The sequence below is a fragment of the Bombina bombina genome, chromosome 11, assembly GCF_027579735.1.
Source record: "Bombina bombina isolate aBomBom1 chromosome 11, aBomBom1.pri, whole genome shotgun sequence".
NCBI lineage: Eukaryota > Metazoa > Chordata > Amphibia > Anura > Bombinatoridae > Bombina > Bombina bombina.
Window position 1 is genome coordinate 55,106,986 of NC_069509.1, and position 26,233 is coordinate 55,133,218.

Genomic DNA, 26,233 nt, shown 5'->3' on the forward strand with positions numbered 1-26,233 from the left:
CAAGTCACTCTAATTTTTTTTTGTGCTGTAATGTATTGCGCTCAAGCGTGCTTAAGGGATGTTGGATGATCTAAACATTCTCTGGTAATTCCTCTTTAGCATGGACTTGTAATTAGGGATGGGCGAATGTTTCTAAAAATTAGAAATTTAAAACGAATTTTGATACATTCGTTCGTTCAAATCGAATTTCAAATGTTTATATAACATTCTAACATTCTATTTTCGAATTTTCGTTTTCGAATTTTTCAATAAAATTCAAGAATATTTGTTCGAATAATAGAATGCTTAGCTATGTTTTCATTCAATTTCGAAATGTAATATTCGAATTCGAATGTGACATTCAAATTCGAAATAGTATTTCTAGTCTACAACTGTGTTTAATAAATGTAATATGCTACATTCAAATTTGAATGTCACATTTGAATTTGAAATAGTATTTCTAGTCTAATACTGTGTTTTTTAAATGTAATATTCAAATTCAAATGTCACATTCGAATTCCAATGTCACATTCAAATTCGAAATAGTATGTCTAGTCTACAACTGTGTTTAATAAATGTAATATTCAAATTCACATGCTATATTCGAATTTGAATGTAACATTCAAATTCGAAATAGTATTTCTAGTCTAATACTGTGTTTTATAAATGTAATATTCGAATTTGAATGTGGCATTCAAATTCAATTGTGACATTCAAATTCGAAATAGAATTTCTAGTCTACAACTGTGTTGTATAAATGTTATATTTGAATTCAACATTCTATTATGTAAATCGAATTTTCTACAATAACATTCGTTCTAACATTCGAATTTGAATATAAACACATTTGCCCATCACTACTTGTAATACCAATTTGCACACTAATCCTATCGTGGTCCAGCAATATTGATTGATCCCCCCTTGCTATCAATTGCGCTCCACTTGTAATCTAAAACATAATTGGCAACACATTAAAGTGGAGTAAAATGTACAGTACAATGTCCCTTTAAATACTGGACATCTGGTAACCAAGGTTTTGTCTATGTTTTGTTATTAAAACTATTTAAATACAATATTTCACTTGTGTTTGTAAGGATGCACTTTATGTCTGCACACCCCCAAGTTTTATTTTTGGATTATGATTTTTTTGTGGATTTTTTGATGCATATCAGAGACAAACATGACTCAGTGCTCGGACTTCACTTCCTCTTCTGTTCTGACTATCAGAGTTACAGCTGTCACACAAGCAAAAGAAATGGTGCAATGTATATTATAAGGCAGAATAATAATATTCCTCACAAATGTGTGTTATATTATCAGGGCAAAATAATATAATACACAGTGATATGGTAACATGGAAATTGATGCATCAATATATGTGACAGCTTCACCTAACACTGTGTTCGCATGAGCGAACCTGTCCTGCAATGGCTTCAAAGCATTGTTTGTTGCCCAATGTGTTTATTTAATTTTTTCAATGTACTAAAGTCTGGGTGGTGTCTTTGCTATGTAATGTAATATTACAAAACCTTGACTGTTATAGTTATTAAAAAGAATATGAAGCCCATATCATGATTCAGACAGAGCAGGCAATTTTAAGCAACTTTCTAATTTTCTCCTATTATCAATTTTTCTTTGTTCTCTTGGTATCTTTATTTAAAAAGCAGGAATTTAAGGTTAGGAGCCGGCCCATTTTTGGTTCAGCACCTGGGTAGTGCTTGCTGATTGGTGTATAGGAGTAAATTAGACAGTTGCTTAAAATCGCATGCTCTATCTGAATCATGAAAGAAAAAAATGTGGGTTTCATATCCCTTTAAGTTGTAGACATAACGTAATGATAGACAGGTATACCACTTCAGCCTGGTCCACCACAGCCAACAGTCTCACGCTATATCAGAACAAATTTCTGAAATGTGGATTAACGCTTTAATTAAAAATCAGACATCTCCTGTACTTTTTATACTGCAATGTGTAGAAAGTTTTGCACTAGCCCAAATAATCTGTTGTTAGTAGGAGACTCAAAAAAACATTAAAAATACATCTGTTTATTTTACAAAAGTTTTAAAATACACTTACAATTTAGCATGCTTCACTGACCCCATTTGCGTCATCTAACGCATTTCGCTTCTGCTATATCAAAGATGACACACGTCTTCTCTTAACAACAGATAGACTAGTGCAAAACTTTATTTGAGTCTACACTTTTGCAGTATATTAAGTACTGGAGATGCCTCATTTTAATTACTATATATTGTAATAGTCTAATTTACTTTCTGCTGGCATCAGAACTTTTAGCCAGTTCTCAGTGGAGCTATTTAGGCCTAAAATAAAAAAAATATTATTGAAAATGCTTGTTATCACTGTGAAATACTCACCCAAAGATTCATCCATAAAGGAACTTTTGTCAGAGTAGTGGTCATTATCAACCTCCTTTTGAATAACCTCTGTGCAGTTCTGGTATGTGATTTCTGTTAGTTTCACATTAGTACCTAGTATTAATAAAATAAAATAAAAAATCAGATACTGCCTAATTATTAATATGTCCATGTTACAGGTCCCATTGACACAAACCATCTTTGTATTCACACATTTATAGGGACAGATGATGTAGTGACAATCGAAAGGTTCGGTGTCATCTAAAATATTTGTATTCTGCAGTAGTCCAAATATTAAAGGGACCTTAAAGGAATTGTTTTTCTTTTTACATCTAAAAAAGGCACTGATAAGTGGTACTGTAACATTAAAAACTGGTATAAGTAACCTTACAAAAACTAATGTTCATAAACTGTATACAGCTACTATATATAGAAAGAATATATTTTCTAAACCATAGTTACAAAAAAATATATAACATTTATCAAACATATAAAAAAATAAATATTATTATCTTTTTAATATCTAAAAACACCCCATATACAATCCACTGGTGTTTTGGAACAGGTGCTGTTTACTAAATATTTTTAAATATACAGGTATTGTATGTCTATTGCGGCTGAGTTGATAACAGATAAAGGTGGGAATGTATTAAACAAGTATTTTATACAGTCAGGTTAATGTTGTGAAATGGGCATGAGGAAGTATTTAAATCTGCTTCAAAAGGAAGCTGTGAGTAGTTTACAGTCAAAGTTTAATCATGGAAACTGCCCTGTAACTTTAAAAAAAAGGATTTCCGTCAATGTTAAAGTTAAATGAAACCCACATTTATCTTTCATTATTCAGATAGAGAATTATAATTTATAAAAAATTAAAATGTACTCATATTATTAAATTTGCTTTGTTCTCATGTTATTCTTTTTTGAAGAGATACCTAGGTATGTAGCGCACACATTTCTCAAGCACTACATGACAGGAAATAGTGCTGTCATCTAGTGCTCTTGCGAATGTAAAACATTGTTGCAAAACAGTTGCCATATAGTTCAGCTTACATGCCTGCTTTTTAACAAAGGATAACAAGAAAATAAAGAAAATTTGATATTAGAAGTAAATTGAAAATTTGTTTCATCTGAATCATGAATGGAAAAAAATGAAGTTTTATGTCCCTTTAATAGAAGCTTTACTTTAAATTGAACATTGACTGGATGAAAATATGCTATAAAAATATCACAGTAAAATATCAGTATCTTTTCGAAAAAGAAACTAAGTCAAATTAGTGACTATAGATTTTTTTTAAAAATTGTAAGTGTAATTGAAATGTCACAAAATAAAACTACTCCACACATAAAGTATAACGTAACGGTAGAAATCTCTTGTTAAACCCTTCCCAAAAAAATTGCAGCCAAGGAATTTACCATAAGTGAAACTAACTCTAATCTTATCCTTAAAAACATTTTAATTAATTGAATCAAATAAATTGTTTGTGTGGGTTTTTTTCATGTTCATCATTTTAAAGTGACATTAACGCTAATACATGCTACATAGAATGACACAATCAAAGCAAAGATTAGCCTGAAAATAATATGCAAATGCATTTTTAAAATATTCGTTGTTTAAATACTGAAAAATGAACGTAAGGTTTTAGTGTTCCTAGAGCAACCGGTGCAGCCATGTTGTACCTTTTCTGCTGTGGCCAATCAGAGACAGCTATAAATAGGTAATTAGATTGTTCAACCAATAACTGTAGTGCTAAGTCTGGAGTCTGCATTTCCATTTTTAACAAGAATTGGAAAGCCCAAAATTTTCAGAATGAAATTACAGCAAAAGGAGACATAATTCATAATGAAAAAGTTTATTGCAAATTTCACTACATCGCTAAACATTTTAAAGTACAATCTCAGTGGTTTTTACTGTTCCTTTAACATGTGCTGACAATTCTTTAAGCTGCTATTGTTGATTGCAATATTTTAATTGTTGATAACATTTTTGCAATTTTATGTAGGATACTCAGCATGACTGTCATGTTAACGTCACAAGAATTGAGTACACACATTTCTCTCTTAAAGGGGACATTAAACACTAAATAAATTCCTAGGTAGAATGATGCATTCAAATAAAAGATTAGTCTGAGAATATAATGTGACATATTTTTTAAAGTTTCATTAGCTGGTTTTAAATATTGCCAAAATAAGTGTAAAGTTTTTAGTGCCTATAAAACAATGGGAGCTGCCATGTTGTAACTTAGGTTACCTTCTCTGCTGCGGCCAATTAGGGGGACAGTTATAAATAGGTCTCTAGAGTGTGCAGCCAATGGCTGTGTAGAATATAACAGTATTCTGCACTTCCATTTCTAACGGGCACTGAAAAGCTCACAATTTCAGAATGGAATTGCAGGAAAAGAGGACAAAATAAATAATGAAAGTATATTGCAGAGTTTTTTTATTATGTATACGATTTATCATTTTATATAACTATCTCAGTGTTTAATGTCCCTTTAAATACATACACAATAGGAGGATGCAAAAACTCCACCTTGTATCTGGCTGAGTAAGGAGTTTGTGTACAGATTCCGTGCTGTATTGACCCTGAAGAACCTGGGGTATTAAAAAGGAATGATATGATCACACAATAATCTTGACTACTGTATCAATGTGTGCACAGTCTAAATCCGACCTATTTGCCTTATTTTAATTATCTTGTGCTTCCATAAATATTTTCAGTAAATGCAACTCGGCAATTATTTTCACTAAAAAGCCTGTATAATGTTTTTATTAATTATCATTAAATGAATAATTAGCTATTTATTTTTCAATATTTTTTTCTTTATTTAATCTAAGATGTAAATTCAAAATATATTCAATGTATTTTGTTATCTGAAAATAGCAAAAAATCTACTGTAAGTATATGTTCTCTTGTCAGTCTTGCAGATACACTTCCTTGTCCCCCAATTGAGCTGTGGGAGTTTCTTCATATCCGCAAATGAGCATTAGAAGAAAGTAAAAAAACAGTTTTTGCTGCATTAGTTTCAATTTAAATGTTAAAGGGACACTGAACCCCAAAACATTTCTTTCATGATTCAAAAGTAGAGCATGAAATTTTAAGCAACTTTCTAATTTACTCCTATTATAAATTTTTCTTCGTTCTCTTGCTATCTTTATTTTAAAAGGCAGGAATGTAAATCTTAGCAGCCAGTCCATTTTAGAATTCAGCAACCATGGATAGCGCCTGCTTATTGGAGGCTTACATTTACCCACCAATAAGCAAGCATAACCCAGGTTTCTCAACCAAAATGGGCCATCTCCTATGCATCACATTCGCTGCTTTTTAAATAAAGATAGGAGAGAACGAAGAGAAAATTGATAATAGGAGTAAATTAGAAAAGTTGCTTAAAACTGCATGCTCTATCTGAACCATGGACATTTTTTTTTGGTTTAGTGTCCCTTTAACAGCTTTACTTAAAGGACAAGTCTAGTCATGATTTCATAGATTCAGATAGGGCATCCAATTTGAAAACAACTTTCCTAATTTACTTTTATCATCAAATTTACTTTGCTCTCTTGGTATTCCTTTATTGAAATAATGGGGGATACCAATAAAAAATTTCAAGTAGACTGTCCTTTAACTTTTTTTTTGTGCCACTTGGTGCAGTGTGCATATACCTTCACACATTGGCATCTACAGAAGATTTTCTCCAACCATAATAATGTTAGCGTCAACGTGCAGCAGGAGAGTGTTGCTGGTTGGAAGTTGTATTAGGTTCAATTTAAATTTGAACAGCTTTATGTAACATTGTTTTAATGTCACCTGATTGCAGTTTGCGTGAAGGTGTGATTCATCTGCAGAAATGTTTCCCAGAAACAAAAAATTCAGTGGTTCAGTGGCAGTAAAAAGTGTTAGTGCTTAGGTTTATGCAATACCCCCCACCCTCACTTTATTATGCCTTAAACATTAACCAACAGTGGGCTAGATTACAAGTGGTGCGTTATTGTTTGTGCAAGACGTGATAAGCAATATTGTGACCGTGCTAACTTGTGTGCGTTTATTGCAACTTGAAATTTAACACGTTTGCTCAAGAACAAACATTTTTTGCTCTCGTCTGGTTAGCGCAACTGAAGACCTCTCGTAATGGCTAAGTGTTAAAAAAAATGTGCACCAAACACATTAAAATAAACTGTTACACTCATATACACTATCTGATGAAAATTATTCATATAAATATGAATACAATTTTATAAGGGTTAAAAGGTATATGGTAAATTACAAGGTTTTTGAATGGAAAGGGCTATACTGTATATTTAGACATATATATATATCTCACAAAAGTGAGTACAACCCTTCACATTTTTGTAAATATTTTATTATATCTTTTCATGTGACAACACTGAAGAAATGACACTTTGCTACAATGTAAAGTAGTGAGTGTACAGCCTGTATAACAGTGTAAATTTGCTGTGCCCTCAAAATAACTCAACACACAGCCATTAAAGGGATATGAAACACAAAATTTGTCTTTCATGATTCAGACAGAACATACCATTTTAAACAACTTTACAATTTACTTCTATTTTCTAATTTGCTTTATTCCTTTGAAATGATTTGTTGAAAAGCATATCTAGATAGGCTCAGGAGCTTGGAGCTAGCTGCTGATAGGTGGATGAACTTGTATGCCCATTTTAATTGGCTTACAAATGTGTTCAGCTTTCTCCCAGGAGTGCATTGCTGCTTCTTCAATAAAAGATACCAAGCAAATAAAGCAAAATTGATTAGAGAAGTAAATTGGAAAGTTGTTTAAAAAATGTATAATCTATCTGAATCATGAAAGGAAATGTTTGGGTTTAATGTCCCTTTAATGTCTAAACCGTTGGCAACAAAAGTGAGTACACCCCTAAGTGGAAATGTCCAAATTGGGCCCCAAGTTTTAATATTTTGTGTGGCCACCATTATTTTCCAGCACTGCCTTAACCCTCTTGGGCATGGCATTTACCAGAGCTTCACAGGTTGCCACTGGAGTCCTCTTCCACTCCGTCCATGAACAACATCACAGAGCTGGTAGATATTAGAGAGGTGTGTTTGGTGTTGTTATCATGTTGAAATACTGCCCTGCTGCCCAGTCTCCGAAGAAAGGGGATCATGCTCTGCTTCAGTATGTCACAGTACATGTTGGCATTCATGGTTCCCTCAATGAACTGTAGCTCCCCAGTGCCGGCAGCACTCATGCAGGCCTAGACCATAGCACTCCCACCACCATGCTTGGCTGTAGGCAAGACACACTTGTTTTTGTACTCCTCACCTGGTTGCCACCATGTACGCTTGACACCATCTGAACCAAATAAATTTATCTTGGTCTCATCGGACCACAGGACATGGTTCCAGTAATCCATGTCCTTAGTCTGCTTGTCTTCAGCAAACTGTTTGCAGGCTTTCTTGTGCATCATCTTTAGAAGAGGCTTCCTTCTGGGACGACAGCCATGCAGACCAATTTGATGCAGTGTGCGGCGTATAGTCTGAGCACTGACAGGCTGATCTCCCCACCCCTTCAAACTCTGCAGCAATACTGGCAGCACTCATACATCTTTTTCCCAAAGACAACCTCTGGATATGACGCTCAACACGTGCACTCAACTTCTTTGGTCGACCATGGTGAGGCCTGTTCTTAGTAGAACCTGTGCTGTGAAACCGTTGTATGGTCTTGCCCACCGTGCTGCAGCTCAGTTTCAGGGTCTTGGCAATCTTCTTATAGCCTAGGCCATCTTTATATAGAGCAACAATTTTTTTTCTCCAGATCCTCAGAGAGTTCTTTGCCATTTTGTGCCATGTTGAACTTCCAGTGACCAGTATGTGAGAATGTGAGAACGATAACACCAAATTTAACACACCTGCTCCCCATTCACACCTCAGACCTTGTAACACTAATGAGTCACATGACACTGGGGAGGGAAAATGGCTAATTGGGCCCAATTTGGACATTGCTACTTAGGGGTGTACTCACTTTTGTTGCCAACGGTTTAGACATTAATGACTGTGTGTTGAGTTATTTTGAGGGGGACAGCAAATTTACACTGTTATACAGGCTGTACACTCACTACTTTACATTGTAGCAAAGTGTCATTTCTTCAGTGTTGTCACATGAAAAGATATAATAAAATATTTACAAAAATGTGAGGGGTGTACTCACTTTTGTGAGACACTGTGTATGTATGTATATATATATATATATACACAGTATATATATGTGTCTAAATATGTGTATGTGTATATATATATATATATATATATATATATGTGAATTTATGTATTTATATAAGTGTATATGTATATAAATACATATATACACATACATATGAACACATATACACATATATACTGTATATTTAAACTTTGGAGCCCTTTCCACTCAAATACCTTAAAACATGAAACATCCTTTTTATTGAATTTTAATATTTAAAAATGTGTTTTACTGTGCATGCACTGAAACTATTTTACATTCCAATGTTCTTCACATAATATATAGGGGCCGAATTATCAAGCTCCGAACGGAGCTTGATGCCCCTTGTTTCCGGCGAGCCTGCAGACTCACCAGAAACAGAAGAAAATAGAAGTTATGAAGCAGAGGTCGAAAGACCGCTGCTCCATAACATGTCCGCCTGCTCTGAGGCTGCGGACAGCAATCAACCTGATCAGATACGATCGGGTTGATTGACACGCCCTGCTAGCAGCCGATTGACTGCGAATCTGCAGGGGGCGGCATTGCACCAGAACTGCTTGTGCAATGCTGAATGCAGAGAGCGTATGCTGTCCGTATTCAGCGATGTCTGTCGGACATGATTTTTAAATATATATTTCTATATATATCTGTATATCTATACCTGTATGTATGTATATATATATATATATATATATATATATATATATATATATATATATATATATATATATATTATATATATGTATAAATATATATTGTCTAAAATTAATCATATATATACAGTATAGGAATATTTATTTCAAAATACAAATAACTTTCTACTATGTGAAGAACATTGGAATGTAAAATATGCATAACAACCATAGAGCTTAGTGCTGTAGGATTAATGCAGTGTTGGGTTGGCATGGTAGTGCTAAGTGTTAGGTTTCTTTATAACATGCTCCATTGAATTCTGTGGGGCGAATGTGTTAGCACGGTCGCAATATCCGTTCTGAAGCTAGCATGCATCAGGCTTTGTATGTGCACAAAAAATTTACTTACATGTTAAAAATTTACTTCTATCTGTGTTTGCATGCAAACGAAAGAGCTAAAAAGCGTGTCACTTGTAAACTGGCCCTGTATGTTTAGCAGGAAATATACTCTAACACTTCAAAGTATTTTATTGTGCTTTTAAGATTTCTTAAAAGGACATTAAACACTAAATAAATGCTAGACAGAATGATGCATTCAAAGAAAAAATTAGTCTGAGAATTACATGTAGATGCATTTTTTAAAGTTAAATTAGTTGTCTATTGACAAAACTAGTGTTAAAGCCCATGTACACGGGCCAAAATGTTTAAGGAAAGAAATATACCTATCCCTATATTCCTCTATCCATATCCCTCTATTTATCTATCGCTCTATCTATATCCCTCTATCCCTATCCCTCTACCCCTATCCCTCTATCCATCTATCCCTCTATCTTTATCCCTTTATCCCTCTATCCATCTATCCCTCTATCCATCTATCTCTATCCCTAACCCTTTATCCCTCTATCGCTATCACTCTATCCCTATCCCTCTATCTCTATCCATCTATCCCTCTATTTATCTATCTCTATCCCTCTATCCATCTATCCCTCTATCCCTATCCCTCTATCCCTATAACCCTCTATCTCTATCCCTCTATCTCTATCCCTCTATCTCTATCCCTCTATCCCTATCCCTCTATCCCTATAAGTTATAACCCTCTATCCCTATAACCCTCTATCTCTATCCCTATCCATCTTTCCATATCCCTCTATCTCGATCCCTCTATCTATATCCCTCTATCTCTTTATTTTTCTGCAGTGTAGGATCCCCCTTACCCTCCATCCTCCCTGATCCCCCCTCAAACAGCTCTCTAACCATACACCCTCTAACTATTGCCACCATCTTAGGTAGCTGTCTGCCAGTACCTATAAACTCCCTTTTATATTATTATTTTTTATTTTAATTATTTTTTTATGTAGTGTAGTGGTCCCACCACCTCCCCCCTCCCACTATCACCATTTATTCCCCTCCACCCCCAAAACCCCTTTTCTGCAGTGTAGCTGCCCCATCCCTCCCTGTTCCCTGTTTCTGTAGTGTAGGTCCCTCCCACTTCCTCCCCTTCCCTCCCCCTCCACTGCTGAGCCGCCTACCCGCCTCCCGCCCACACCTCCTGCCAGCACCAGCAGGAGATCGTTACAGACGGTGACACACACAGTGTCTGTAACTATCAGGCATCTGCCCTCATATGGAGGCGGAGCATCGATCGCGCTCTGGCTCCATATGCCGCATATGTCTGGAGCTTCAGGAGCTCCAGCTCTCGGCTGTAACTTAACAGCTGAGAGTGCTGGAACTTCCTGAAGCTATCTCGCGCCTGTGGTTAAGGCCAAGTATGTTTGTCCTCGTGCAATCTCTACTGCACATGACTGCATCGGACAAATATACTTTATAATATAATTAGATCACTAGAGTGTACAGCCAATGGCTCTGTGGAATATGTGTTCTGCACTTCCATTTCTAAAAGGAACTGAAAAGTTCACAATTTCAGAAAAGAATTACAGGAAAAGGGGACAAAATAAATCATGAAAGTATATTGTAGATTATATATATATATATATATACACATATATACATATATACAGTATATATATAATTTATATTACCATCTCAAAAAATGTTTAATATCTCTTTAAATCTATGTTCATTTAAGGTTTCTAAGAGGTTGATGAACATTCATTCTGGCCCCTATAAGAGACTGATTTTGCCCCTATAGATCCAGAGAATGTATCCGAACACTTCCTTTGTCCTTACAGGTGAATGTGGGGGGTTTAGAGATAAATGATTGTATAACATACATACCTGTTTTTTGCCTCTCTCCTTGTCCTCAGTTCTGTAACAGGTAGAAAGATCACAGATTTACACTCAATATTGAAACTAAAGTTGATGTATATTATCATCAAATACAGACGTTAGTTTAGAAAAAGATAAGCTATAGAACTATAAATGGACAAAAAAGTAAAAAGTTTAAAGGGACATGAAACCCACATTTTTTCTTTCATGGTTTAGATAGAGCATATTATTTTAAATAACTTTCCACATTTTTTTTTATATCTCATTTATTTCATTCTCCTTGTATCCTTTGTTGAAAAGTATACCTAGGTAGACTCAGAAGCTACTGATTGGTGGATGCACAAAAATGCCTCTTGTCATTGGCCTCCAGCTAGCTCCCAGTAGTGCATTGCTGCTCTTTCAGCAAAGGATACCGAGAGAATGAAACAAATTTGATAATAGAAGTAAAATGGAAAGTTGTTTTAAATTGTAGTTTCTATCTGAATCCTAAAAGAAAATATTTGTGTTTCATGTCCCTTTAACTCCCATAAATTGCTAATAGTAATGTTTCTTTAGCAGCTTGTAAATAATGGTAAAAAATCACTGCTGGTGCGCCCCACAAAATTATCAGACCTCCCAGCTATCCCTATAAGAGAGGGGCAGTCCCTAATTATGAGATATCCAGATATGCCTACAAACCACCCTGACACCCCCACAATCCCACCCCCTCATCACCTGCAGCCCCACCCCTTCCAACACAGTCTGACCACAAAACGGCGATGGGCCCCTGAGTTCCTAATACCAAGCAACAAATGTTAAGAGGTAAGTGATATGGGCAGATGAGCACCCACAGTGGGAAAATGGTTAAGAAAAATTACAATTCTATAGTGATATAGTGCAGTTTTATTTTGTTTTATTTTTTTATCTTGGCAGAAACATCCAAACTCTAATGTATTATTCAGAGCTTTATCACTCTCAATTTAAGAGACTTCTCTTCTAGCAGAGCAAACTAAAATATAAGTAAACAAAGGGGTACGTTCTATTCAGGGCCTGCTAAAGGGTTTTATGTGCCCTAGACAAGACTTAATATTGTGTTCTGTAACATCCATTTGCGTATATATTGATCACCCTCAGTAGGTCTGTTTCTTGTGCAGGAGCTGTCATTACAGTTTTTCATTGGCCTGAACAATAAAGACAAAAGCAACAGACTGGCAGGCAAGCAAATGTAAGTAAGGCCTAATACAATCTATTTACATCTTCACATGTATACAAGCAGTGGAATCACCAGGGGAGGGCCAGGGGGGCACTAGCCCCCCAGAATAATTACTGGCTCCTCATGTACCCTCAACTGTAGTCATTGCTTTCCTCAGATCATCCAAACCTGCCCATGAATCACCAGGCCCTCAAAAAGAATTCCCAGTCCCGCCCACAGAATGCCAGGCCCTGCCGCTCCCATCACAAAACACTGGTGGGCCTCTGGGCAGTGCCCCCTCAATAATATATTTCTAAAGATGCCACAGTATAAAAGGTTGGAATGTGCTTCTAAGAGTTTTATGCCATAGACAACCATCTAGATTTGCCTAATGGATGAGCCGGCTCTTGTTCTAGTCTACTCGTATAGATGTTTGCATAGGTGTTACACTTGACTCAAATCTATCCTTCGCCCCATATCCAATCGCTTTCCTGCTGCAACCATCTACGCAACATTTCGAAGATTCTACCTTTTCTGTGCAAATAATCCACTCCCTTGTTATTTCCCGACTTGACTACTGCAATAACCTACTTACTGGCCTTCCTCTTTCCCGCCTCTCCCCTCTTCATTCCATCCTAAATACCTCTGCCAGGCTGATCCACCTTTCCCGTCGCTCTTTATCTGCTGCACCTCTCTGTGAGTCCCTTCATTGGCTCCCCATACACAGCAGAATTAAATTCAAAATTCTCACCCTTGCAAACAAAGCGCTCACCAACAGCGCTCCCTTCTACCTATCCTCTCTAATCAACAAGTATACTCTAGCCGCCCACTAAGATCCAACAATGACCTTCTCCTTGTTTCTGCGACTATCACCTCTTCCCATGCTAGACTGGCAGGACTTCTGTCGTGCAGCACCTACCCTCTGGAACACTCTCCCTCGTGCTGTCAGGCTTTGCCCAAATCTTTCTTCCTTTAAATGCTCTCTGAAGACTTTTCTGTTCAGAGAAGCCTACCACCCAACTCAATAATATTTCTCTTACCTAACAACATTTCCCTCCTCTAACTCTGCATTAACATCTTTTTCAATCTTGCAGTCCTCACCTCCTGTTTCTCAACCCCCTACCCTTCTAGATTGTAAGTTCCCACGGGAATAGGGCCCTCAATTCCTCCTGTATGTGTTTGTAAATTTTGTCCTGTCACTGTGTCTTAGAAGTTTTATATTATTGTTTTATTTAAATGATCGGTATCCATGGACAGCGCTGCGGAATATGATGGAACTTTATAAATAAAGTATAATAATAAAATAATAATAGATATGGTATAATAAGCTATCGTTAAATAAAAAAACGTAAGTGGTGTATTTAGTTTTTGTTTCCCGATTTGTACTGGGAAATCTGCTGCCCCCGAACCCCAGACACCAACAATATTAGTCCTATTTTCCTCATATATTTTTTACAATTGTAGGCCAGGGACACAAGGATGGGTTATAGACAACCAGGGTTCATTGATTTGTAATAAAATATTACAAAAGTATATACATAGGTAGGCATCATGTCATAGAACACAATTTGCAGTCTTTGGTGCAACATTAACGTGTTATTCAGACCCCTCTCTATTCCAATTCATCAGAAAAAATATTGCGTGTGAGCGAAACCCGATGCACACTAACTTCAAGACTTGGGTATCGCAACCATCTTAAAGTGATGATAAACACTGCCAAACTACTAAGTTGCAAATGAAAGAAGATTATATAAAAACAATATTTTCCTTTTTTTTCCCTTTACTATTTAGCTTCTATTACTTACAATATTGCTCTGTTGCATATTGTAAGTACCATTCGCACTCTGGCCCTACTCGACAGTATATATATATATATATTTTTCGGCTTTCCTTTTACCACCAATCAAATCGTGTGTCAATTGACAGCCCTAAAGCTATGTAATAGTACATAGCTTGATAAACGCATGTGCAGAATCGTCTCTGACAAGCGATTTAAGTATCCAATATGATTAGTTTCTCCTCAAGCGCGCTGTCAATCAACTCAATTAGCAACACCCTATAATGACGTGCAGTGCAGTGCAGTACAACCCACTGTGCACGTCACATCGCTGAAGCACGATACCTCACAAAAGGCGGAGGAATGAAATTTGAGTGACAGGTAATTAAATGGTCATTATTTCTTTTATAACTCACTTTTTAAAACAAATAATAATGCATAAACTCAAAGGTATTGATTTTTGTAAAGTAGTGTTAGCATCGTTTACCATCACTTTAACTTCTTCTCCCATAAACTTCAATTGGGCACGCTGTTAAAAACAACAACTAACACTTATCACTTGCACGCTAACCCAACACCACATTAACAGCACTAAACCTGATGATAGTTATGACTACTTTACATTCCAATGTTCTTAACTTAGGAAAAAATGTTCTTTATATTTCAATTAATGGTATATATATATATAAAGTAGATGAAAAGAAGTCGGCACAAATCTTCTTTATAAAATCCAAAATTTTAATGATACAGCTTAAAATAGAAAAAAGCTCAGTGAAAAATGGTCTAACATGTTTCGGCTTGTGGCCTTAATCATATATAAAAATAAAAAAGAACATTTTCTTCTATGTGAAGAACATTGAAATGTAAAGTATTTCTATTCAAAACAAGATCAAAAACAAAAAATATAAAAATTAAATAACAATGATATTTTATGTTTAAAGGTATTTAACCAGCTCAAAAAGGTGTGTATATATGTGTTTATATGTGTATACATGTATATATATATATATATATATATATATATATATATATATATATATATATATATATATGTATATATATATGTATATGTACACATAAATACATACATACACACACACACATATATATATATATATATATATATATATATGTATACACACACTTACACATATTTACAGTCAAATACCTTGCCATAGACTATATCTATTTAACCCTTGTAAAAAAAAATTGTATTAATATTTATTTGAAATTGTTTATCTGAAAGTGTATATATAAATGTAATAGTTTATTTTAATGTGTTTTTGATTTGTTTGGTGAACATTTTGTTTAACACTTACACTTTACGCTAGCTTTTCATGCCCCCTAATCAGTTGAGCACAACTTCTGTTTGTACTCAAGCACAACCGTTTACATTCAACTTGTAATATGTGTGCTAGTTAGCGCAGTTGCAATATTGTTTATTGTGTCCCGCACTAACCTATAGCACGCCACTTGTAATCTAGCCCAATGTGTTTAACAAAAATGGAAATTGGGAAATAGAGTATTTTACTTTTACACTTGGATATCTCTTTAATAAACACAATAACTTCTTCATTCATTAAAATAATAAAATAGAGAATCTTATACTGAGATAAAATGATAAGGAAAGAGTTAATTGTACACACAATGGTCTCCAGTTATCAAGCAGGCAAGTCTGCTAACCACAAGCTAAGAAGAAGAGGTTGTGAGACTGTCTGGGGTGAATGACAGGCCCTGCTCTTGTGTGACCAAATAGTAAATGTGCAAAAATAAATGCATTGGAAAACCTGGTATTAACTATTTGTGCTTGTTGTCATACTTCCTAATACACCAGAAAATGCTGTTATAATAAATCTATAGAAAAGAGAGAAGGCGCCAATATAGCGTGATCCTGCAAATATATGCTAGATATACAATTTTGAATCAAATACACTCACATGTATTCAAGCACTGTAATGTAGTGCAAACTAAGCAGACCGGATCCTCTGAGTTGTCCGGTAAACTCTCTCCAGGTATATATGACAGGAACAACTGCAAAGGAGTGTGTTTCACTCTGATGTGTGCACTATAAATATAAGAGACAATCCCCACATAGCATAATACTGTATGAATAAAAATATTTTGCTAATAGTTGGATAAATTACACTCACTTGTGGTCTAGCACTGTAATGTAGTGCAGACTAGGCATGTCAGAGCCTCTGAGCTGTCTGTCAAGCTCTCCTCCACGATCAAGTGAAACCAGGTGTATGGTGTATCTTTCAGCTTGCTTGCAGAGTTCAGGGTGTGGTTAACAACCACAAAAAAGGTTTGTTATTGTGAATAAAAAAAGTGGATCATAAATAGCAAGTAACTTTGGAAAACTTAAAAACAAGTGTTTATTAAACACATAGATAAAATACAACGACGCGTTTCTCAGTAATGTTACTGTTTCCTCAGGCTGATAAAAATGGTAATTAATTGCTACATTATATACACATGGCTGACCAATCGGAGAGCCAGAAAAATACACACACCCTTACTAGTCACATGACTTAGTAATAGGGATAGGTGTAACATGACAGTTTCATGCAGCATACAAACTATATATCTCTTATTTGTTTAAAATTGTTTTGGTGCATGTTGAAACTAAAAATACATTAGTTTAGAAATTGACTAAACTAATGGAGACCATATTGTCTTATCTAAAATATATATTTGTATATATACACACACAACCTATTGCACATGTCTGACACACATCTGCAGGTACAAACTAAATGATAATAGTTGGCTTTATTTTCACTTATTATATAATAAAATAAAGTGAAGTAAAGTGGCTGTGTTGCAATTCCTTGTCCAGATGTATATTGAATTATATTGTATAAGCTATTATGAATCATTCAACGCTATTGAGGGTAACATCAAACTGTTAGCAGACAGCAGATCACTTTTTTGATCAGTACTGTGTAATTCTAATCTACTATCAAACATGGTGAAGTGCTAAATTATAGACAGCTAGATTACGAGTTTTGCGTTATGGCTGGCTCGGTACTAACTTGCGCTGCTATTACAGGAATTCCAAAAACCGGCGTTTGTGGGCAATATGGCAGCGTTGAGCTCCATACCGCACACAAATACCAGCGCTGCTTTGAGCTGTTTTGACGTGCTTGTGCACGATTTCCTAATAGACATCAGTGGGGAGAGCCGGCTAAAAAAAAGCCTAACACCTGCAATAATGGAGCGTAAAGCTCCGTAACGCAGCCCCATTGATTCCTATGGGGAAAGAAAATTTATGTTTAAACCTAATACCCTAACATAAACCCCGAGTCTAAACACCCCATATTTGATGCCCCCGACATCGCCGCCACCTATATTACACTTATTAACCCCTAATCTGCCGTCCCCGACATCGCCAACACCTACCTACACTTATTAACCCCTAAGCTGCTGCCCCCAATGTCGTCGCCACCTACATACATTTACTAACCCCTAATATGCTGTCCCTAACATCGCCACAACCTACATTACTATTATTAACCCCATATCTGCTGCCCCCAAAATCGCTGCCACCTAACTACACTTATTAACCCCTAATCTGCTGCCCCCAATGTCGCCGCCACTATACTAAAGTTATTAACCCCTAAACTTAACCCTAAGTCTAACCCTAACACCCACTAACTTTAACATAATTAAAATAATTCCAAATAAAAATTACCATTAATACCTAAATAATCCCTATTTAAAACTAAATAAATACTTACCTGTAAAATAAAACCTAAGCTAGCTACAATATAACTAATAGTTACATTGTATCTATCTTATGTTTTATTTTAATTTCACAGCTAAGGTTGTATTTATTTTAACTAGGTAGACTAGTTAGTAAATAGTTATTAACTATTTACTAGCTACCTAGCTAAAATAAATACAAACTTACCTGTAAAATAAAACCTAACCTGTGTTACACTAAAACCTACCATTACACTAAAATGAAATAAATTAAATTACAAAAAAAACATTTATCTAAATTACAAAAAATAATAAACACTAAATTACACAAAATAAAAAAGAAATGATCAAATATTTAAACTAATTACACCTAATCTAATGGCCCTATCAAAATAACCCCCCCCCAACCCTTCCCCCCCTAGCCTACACTAAACTGCCAATGGCCCTTAAATGGACCTTTTGCGGGGCATGGCCCCAAAGAAATCAGCTCATTTACCTGTAAAAAAAAAATACAAACAACCCCCCAACAGTAAAACCCCTTTAGCTCTTTTACATTGCCTAAAGTCCCTAATCTAAAAATAAAACCCACCCAATAAATCCTTAAAAAAAAACTAACACTAACCCCCGAAGATCCACTTACAGTTTTTGAAGACCGGACATCCATCCTCATCCAGCCGGGAGAAGTCTTCATCCAAGCTGCAAGAAGTCATCCTCCAGGCGGGCAGAAGTCTTCATCCAGACGGCATCTTCTATCTTCATCGTTCCAACGCGGAGCGGCTCCATCTTCAAGACATCCGGCGCAGAGCATCCTCTTCTTTTGCTGGCTATTGAAGAATGAAGTTTCCTTTAAATGATGTCATCCAAGATGGTGTCCCTTGAATTCCGATTGGCTGATAGAATTCTATCAGCCAATTGGAATTAAAGGGTAAAAAATCCTATTGGTTGATGTAATCAGCCAATAGGATTGAGCTTTAATCCTATTGGCTGATCCAATCAGCCAATAGGATTGAGCTCGCATTCTATTGGCTGATAAAACCCATAACTACTGACTTTCAGATGACGGTACGGATCTTGTAGTTATAGGCTGTACCGCTCACTTTTTGGCCGGACAGGCAAACTCGTAATACTGGCGCTGTGGAAGTCCCATTGAAAAAGGTCTTTTTGAAAGGAGCGGTAGTTACGTTACGTGACGGCCAAAAAAGTGTGCGGTACAGCTGTATCTACAAGACTCGTAATACCGGCGGTAGGGAAAAAGCAGCATTAGACTCATAACGCAAAACCCATAATCTAGCCGAGAGTTAGTTAGTGTTCTTATCATAGTATTGTTGAGATGGTTGTTGCTACGTGCACTACATTTGAGTGTCTTAAACTAATCAGGCAAGATAAATGTGTTAAAAATCACAGGATAAGTGCACAGTTGCAGCAAATCATTTAGATAAATGTGTTATAAATCATAGAATAAGTGCACATTTATCTTGCCTGATTAGTTTAAGACACTCAAATGTAGTGCACGTAGCAACAACCATTTTCACATATATTTGATAGTAGATTAGAATTACACAATACTGATCAAAAAAGTGATCTGCTGACAGTTTGATGTTACGCTCAATAGCGTTGAATGTTTCATAATAGCTTATACAATATAATTCAATATACATCTGTACAAGGAATTGCAACACGGTACTTCACTTTATTTTATTATATAATAAGTGAAAATAACGCCAACTATTATCATTTAGTTTGTACCTGCAGATGTGTGTCAGACATGTGCAATAGGTTGTGTGTATATATATATACAAATATATATTTTAGATAAGACAATATGGTCTCCATTAGTTTAGTCAATTTCTAAACTAATGTATTTTTAGTTTCAACATGCACCAAAACAATTTTAAACAAATAAGAGATATATAGTTTGTATGCTGCATGAAACTATCATGTTACACCTATCCCTATTACTAAGTCATGTGACTAGTAAGGGTGTGTGTATCTTTCTGGCTCTCCGATTGGTCAGCTATGTGTATATAATGTAGCAAGTAATTACCATTTTTATCAGCCTGAGGAAACAGTAACATTACTGAGAAACGCGTCACTGTATTTTATCTATGCGTTTAATAAACACTTGTTTTTAAGTTTTCCAAAGTTACTTGCTATTTATGATCCACTTTTTTTATTCACAATAACAAACCTTTTTTTTGTGGTTGTTAACCACACCCTGAACTCTGCAAGCAAGCTGAAAGATACACCATACACCTGGTTTCACTTGATCGTGGACGAGAGCTTGCCAGGCAGCTCAGAGGCTCTGGCCTGCCTAGTCTACACTACATTACAGTGCTAGACCACAAGTGAGTGTAATTTATCCTCCTATTGGCAAAATATTTTTATTCATACAGTATTATGCTATGTGGGGATTGTCTCTTATATTTATAGAGCACACAGCAGAGAGAAACACAATCCTTGCAGTTGTTCCTGTCATATATACCTGGAGAGAGTTCACTGGACAACTCAGAGGATCCAGTCTGCTTAGTTTGCACTACATTACAGTGCTTGAATACATGTTAGTATATTTGATTCAAAATTGTATATCTAGCATATATTTGCAGAATCACGCTATGTTGACGCCTTCTCCCTTTTCTATAGATCTGTTTTGAAGTGGACGGCCATTACCCTGAGGAGAGCAGCCTGATAAACTCTGTGTGTGTTTCCAAAAACACACATTTTAATTGGACTTTTATTTACAAATATATAATCCTTTTTTCTAATTTTTGCACCTTGAAGTATATCTATAGGTTATATTTTATATATGCATTATTGTAATTTGTATTTACACATTACATAGCTACATATCACTTATTGCAATTCTGAGTAGCAATTTATATCAATTATTTGTTTCCCCAGTCATTGCAGATTGGCTAATCTTAAAGTGATAGTGCCCCTTTTTACACTTTATTGTGTTTAAAAGACACTTTGAGTATCTATTCACACCAAGCATCTGAGTCTTTACTTGTGCAGAATTGCACAATTTTAAAGTGATAGCGCCCCTATTTACACTGTTTTGTGTTAACCTTTGTTCTAATAAAGCAACTGTGGTTTAATTATTCGCAATTTTAATGTTCACCATAACAGAAATTCGTTAGCTGAGACGAAGTGTTGTGCTAATACAGCTTTCAGCATCTGCGCTATCCAACACAAATGACTTTAGTGCGTGTGATACTACTATGATCACATAAACTTATACCATTTACTTCTATCTATCACCTCTTTCTTATGATTATTTCTATAGCAGTCTGTATCTTCTTTCTCATGACTGTTTAACTATTCCTTGTTATGAGGGTCTATCTCATTATTTTCATGACTTTCCATCTCTTCCTTCTATTGAATATAATATTCTCATTGCTCTTTATCTATTTTGTTTTCTCATGATGGTCTACCTAGTCTATCTAATGATATCTATCTCTTCCTTCTCATAATGGTATATCTATTATATCTAATGATATCTATCCTTTCTTTCTCACAATGGTTTACCTGTTCTTTCTCATTGATAATTATCCTTTCCATCTCATGATGGTCTATCTGTTCTTTCTCATTGCTATTTTTCTCTTCTTTCTCATAATGGTCTACCTGTTCTTTCTAATTAATATCTATCCTTCCTTTCTCATAATGGTTTACCCATTCTTTCTCGTTGATATCTATCCTTTCTATCTCATGATGGTGCGGCCCAGTCTCCGAAGGGAGGGGATCAAGCTCTGCTTCAGTATGTCACAGTATATGTTGGCATTCATGGTTCCCTCAATGAACTGTAGCTCCCCAGTGCCGGCAGCACTCATGCAGGCCCAGACCATGACACTCCCACCACCATGCTTGACTGTAGGCAAGATACACTTGTCTTTGTACTCCTCACCTGGTTGCCGCCACACACGCTTGACACTATCTGAACCAAATAAGTTTATCTTGGTCTCATTGGACCACAGGATATGGTTCCAGTAATCCATGTCCTTAGTCTGCTTGTCTTCAGCAAACTGTTTGCAGGCTTTCTTGTGCATTATCTTTAGAAGAGGCTTCCTTCTGGGACAACAGCCATGCAGACCAATTTGATGCAGTGTGCGGCGTATGGTCTGAGCACTGACAGGCTGACCCCCCACCCCTTCAACCTCTGCAGCAATGCTGGCAGCACTCATACATCCTTTTCACAAAGACAACCTCTGGATATGACGCTGAGCATGTGCACTCAACTTCTTTGGTCGACCATGGTGAGGCCTGTTCTGAGTGGAACCTGTCCTGTGAAACCACTGTATGGTCTTGCGCACCGTGCTGCAGCTCAGTTTCAGGGTCTTGGCAATCTTCTTATAGCCTAGCCCATCTTTATGTAGATCAACAATTCTTATTTTCAGATCCTCAGAGAGTTCTTTGCCATGAGGTGCCATGTTGAACTTCCAGTGACCAGTATGAGAGAATGTGAGAGTGATAACACCAAATTTAACACACCTGCTCCCCATTCACACCTGAGACCTTGTAACACTAACAAGTCACATGAGGGAAAAGGGCTAATTGGGCCCAGTTTGGACATTTCCACTTAGGGATGTACTCACTTTTGTTGCCAACGGTTTAGACATGAATGGCTGTGTGTTGAGTTATTTTGAGGGGACATCAAATTTACACTTTTATACAGGCTGTACACTCACTACTTTACATTGTAGCAAAGTGTCATTTCTTCAGTGTTGTCACATGAAAAGATATAATAAAATATTTACAAAAATATGAGGGGTGTACTTACTTTTGTGAGATACTGTATCTCTCTTTTCTATCTCATGATTGTCTACCTGTTCTTTCTCATTGATATATATCCTTTCTTAATTATAATGGTCTACCTGTTCATTCTTAATGATATCTATCTCTTCTTCCTCATGACCCATTACTTGTTTTTTCTCATAGATATATATCTATTCTTTCTTACGTCTGTCTAACTGTTCTTTTTCCTTTGATATCTATCTCTGTTTTCTAATGATGATCTGCCTCATAATGGTCTTCATGTTCTTTCTGTTGGATATATATCTCTTCTTTCTCATAACTATCTACCCTGTTCCACATTATGGTCTACCTGTTCTTTCTCATGATTCTCTATATCTTCTTCCTCATAACCTTCTACCTGTTCTTTTTCCTGGCTATATAAAGCTCCTTTCTCATGACTGCCTGTCTCTTCTTTCTCATAGATATTTATCTTTTCTTTCTCATGACTGGCCACCTGTCCTTCCTAATGGATTTCTATCTCTTATGTCTCAGGATTGTGTACATGATCTTTCTTAGATATCTAGTTTCTTTGTCATGATTGTCTACCCGCTCCTTCTTATGGCTCACCATCCCTTCTTTCTTATGATTGTCTGCTGGTTATTTCACATTTTTTTATGCAATTTAAATTATGTTTTTCTATATGCAATTTAAATTATAACAATTCTAAAACACAGAAATATAACGCACTCTGTCTCACGTGCATGTAGCATCCCATTATCGTAGAGCAAAATGCCAAATAACCCAGAGAAACAGCACTGATGATCCAGTATCCATCGTTCAGAAATATCTCAAAACCTGTTAAGAAGCACAGAGAGTAAGCTGAATGAATAAATAATGTTGTATGTATGGTACTGACACAGATTGGCGTATAAAGGGATATTTAAATGATGTAGTAAAAAAACCTATGCAAAATACTTTCATTTTTATATCACAATCACACTGTTTAATAAAATTATTAAAAAAAATATTGCAAAAAAGTTAAAAGGGCTCAAAGATATGAGGTCTCAGGTGTTAGAAAAAAAAGGACAGCAAAGCACTTTAAGATAGAGATACATACATATACATGTCTATAGATGTATGTGTGTGTATATATATATATATATATATATATATATATATATATATATATATATACATACATACAGTATATATGTGCATTGGAGCCCTTTACAGTTAAGTAGATGAAAACATGTGAAAAATATATTTATGCACTATTCATATTTAATAAAATGTTATATAACTTATATTGTGTATTTACTGTAAATATTTCACATTCCAATGTTCTGCACATAGCAGAATATGTTCTATGTATTTATAAATAGATATCCCTATACACAGTATAGATATCTTTATATGTCTATACCTATATATATATATATATATATATATATATATATATATATATATATATATATATATATATATATATATATATATATATATATATATAGTAGATATTGTACCACAAAATAAATAAATTATATGTATGTATTTATGAATAAAGAGAACATATTCTGCTATGTGAAGAATATGGGAATGTAAAATATTAATATTTCATGTCGGGTTAGCGCACTTTTTTTTTTTTGCTCCATTGACTTCTATGGGGGAACAGGTTATCACACATGCGCTATACTAAGTTCAACTTTTTACGTCCAAAATCAGTATACTTTCAACTTATAATACACGCGCAACTCGATGCATGCAAAAAGCTTACTTCTAGCGCAGTTAATGCTTGAGTGGGAGTATTAAATAGCGCTTTATGGGGGATTCAGTTTGAGTTTAATGTCCATTTAACAGCAGGGGTAACTCAATCACATTCCGAATAAACAGAAGAAGCTATTAAGTTCTGAGTATTTTCCAGTATAGACTAGCTTCCTTTTGATGTACATACATATATAGGTATCTTCCTTAGAAGCTGGTGCTAATCACTAGTAATGATAGCTGTTACTGCAGTGTGTATAACTGTTGTCTGTGGGTTTATATGACATATAACTGGTCTCAGAATATGGGATTGTAGGGGGTGTCTCTGGGGACAACCAAGTGAGTTCAGAATCCAGCAACACTACTGAACAGTAAGTTCTATACGTTCTGGTAAACTAAGAGTAGACTTGGTAATTGAGCCCATATTATTAGCTTGTCATTGTACAAGGTGACTTATAAGCATCACAGGAAAAATACTGTCCCTCTGTCCTCTTTTAATGTAACCAGCTATGCATCCCAAAAATGCTCAGCCATGCCTGAACTTCCCAATCATGGATTCCCAATTCCCATGGACGTTCCTGACTCCACACATAGAATACCCTGATTTAGTCCATAGACTCCACCCTAACTCCTTCCAAAGACCATCCTTATTCCGCCCATTGACAAACCCAATCCCCCCCTGTATCACATTGTATCACATTGGCTCTGTCAATGAACCACGATTACCCCATTGATAGACGACATAGACCCTGCTTGTAGACTACCCTGTTCCCCATCCATTGAGCACATTGACTGTGTCCATGGACCACCCTGATTCTGCCATAGACCTCCCTAATTCTGCCCTGGTCCACTCAGCATTGCTCCAGGGGCTGTCAAGACTCCACCAGAAGCCAGTACAAAATGTAAATGTTGCGAGGCATGGGAATATATTTCCATTGTGTAAAATGGTTCTTATGATGCTGTACTAATGGGACATCCAATATATTTTGTTATCATATTTTGATATGTGTGCCATTGGTAATGTGCTTAATGCATGATATAATAGATTGTGTGTCTGTGCATGCAGGCAGAATGTGTGCGTGTACACTAATGAATTGTTGGCTATTTATGCAATTTATGAGCATTTTGTTTGGTCCAGCATAGCGTTTTGGTCCAGCATAGCATTGTGTATTTAGTCAAAGTATCCCACCTGTCCTATTATGGGACAATTCCAAATATCCAGTAATATTCAGCATCACTCTTGTTGTCTGATTATCTCCTTGGATGCAGATATAAATCCCAGCATCGTCAGTGGTTACAGTGGGTATAAACAGGTACAACTTCCCTTTATACAACCCCATGTGTAATCGATTTGCCGTGCTCCCCCTCTTGAATGTCATAATAACTTCCAAATTTTTCATCCAGGACAGGCTGGTCCAGTCTTGAGGATCGGGGCAGGAAATGAACACTACATTGTCAGTGTCCTTTGTGTAGTTGTAAGCCTCTGCAAATAAAGAGACAAGTGAGTTAAGTTGGTTCTGTCACAGGGATAGAATTGATTGTTGAATAGACTAATATAAACTAGCTCTAAATAGGGGGCACTATAATAAGTGTATTAGGAAAATGATAAATGAGTGTGTAAGCGCTACACATCAACACAAAAACATCTACCAACACATATACACACACATTTATGT

The 26,233-nt window shown here is 35.8% G+C and overlaps 1 protein-coding gene across 1 annotated transcript in view; it reads right to left on the reverse strand.

The window, feature by feature from the left end:
* CD19 (CD19 molecule) overlaps positions 1-26,233 on the reverse strand; it is a 114,044-nt gene that overhangs the window by 60,129 nt on the left and 27,682 nt on the right. The window contains exons 3-7 of the mRNA XM_053694402.1: positions 25,747-26,040; positions 23,544-23,651; positions 11,425-11,455; positions 4,885-4,946; positions 2,355-2,468 (exon numbers count right to left, since the gene is read on the reverse strand). Of these exons, the coding sequence (XP_053550377.1) occupies positions 2,355-2,468; positions 4,885-4,946; positions 11,425-11,455; positions 23,544-23,651; positions 25,747-26,040 (609 nt within the window). The remainder of the gene's footprint in view (positions 1-2,354; positions 2,469-4,884; positions 4,947-11,424; positions 11,456-23,543; positions 23,652-25,746; positions 26,041-26,233) is intronic.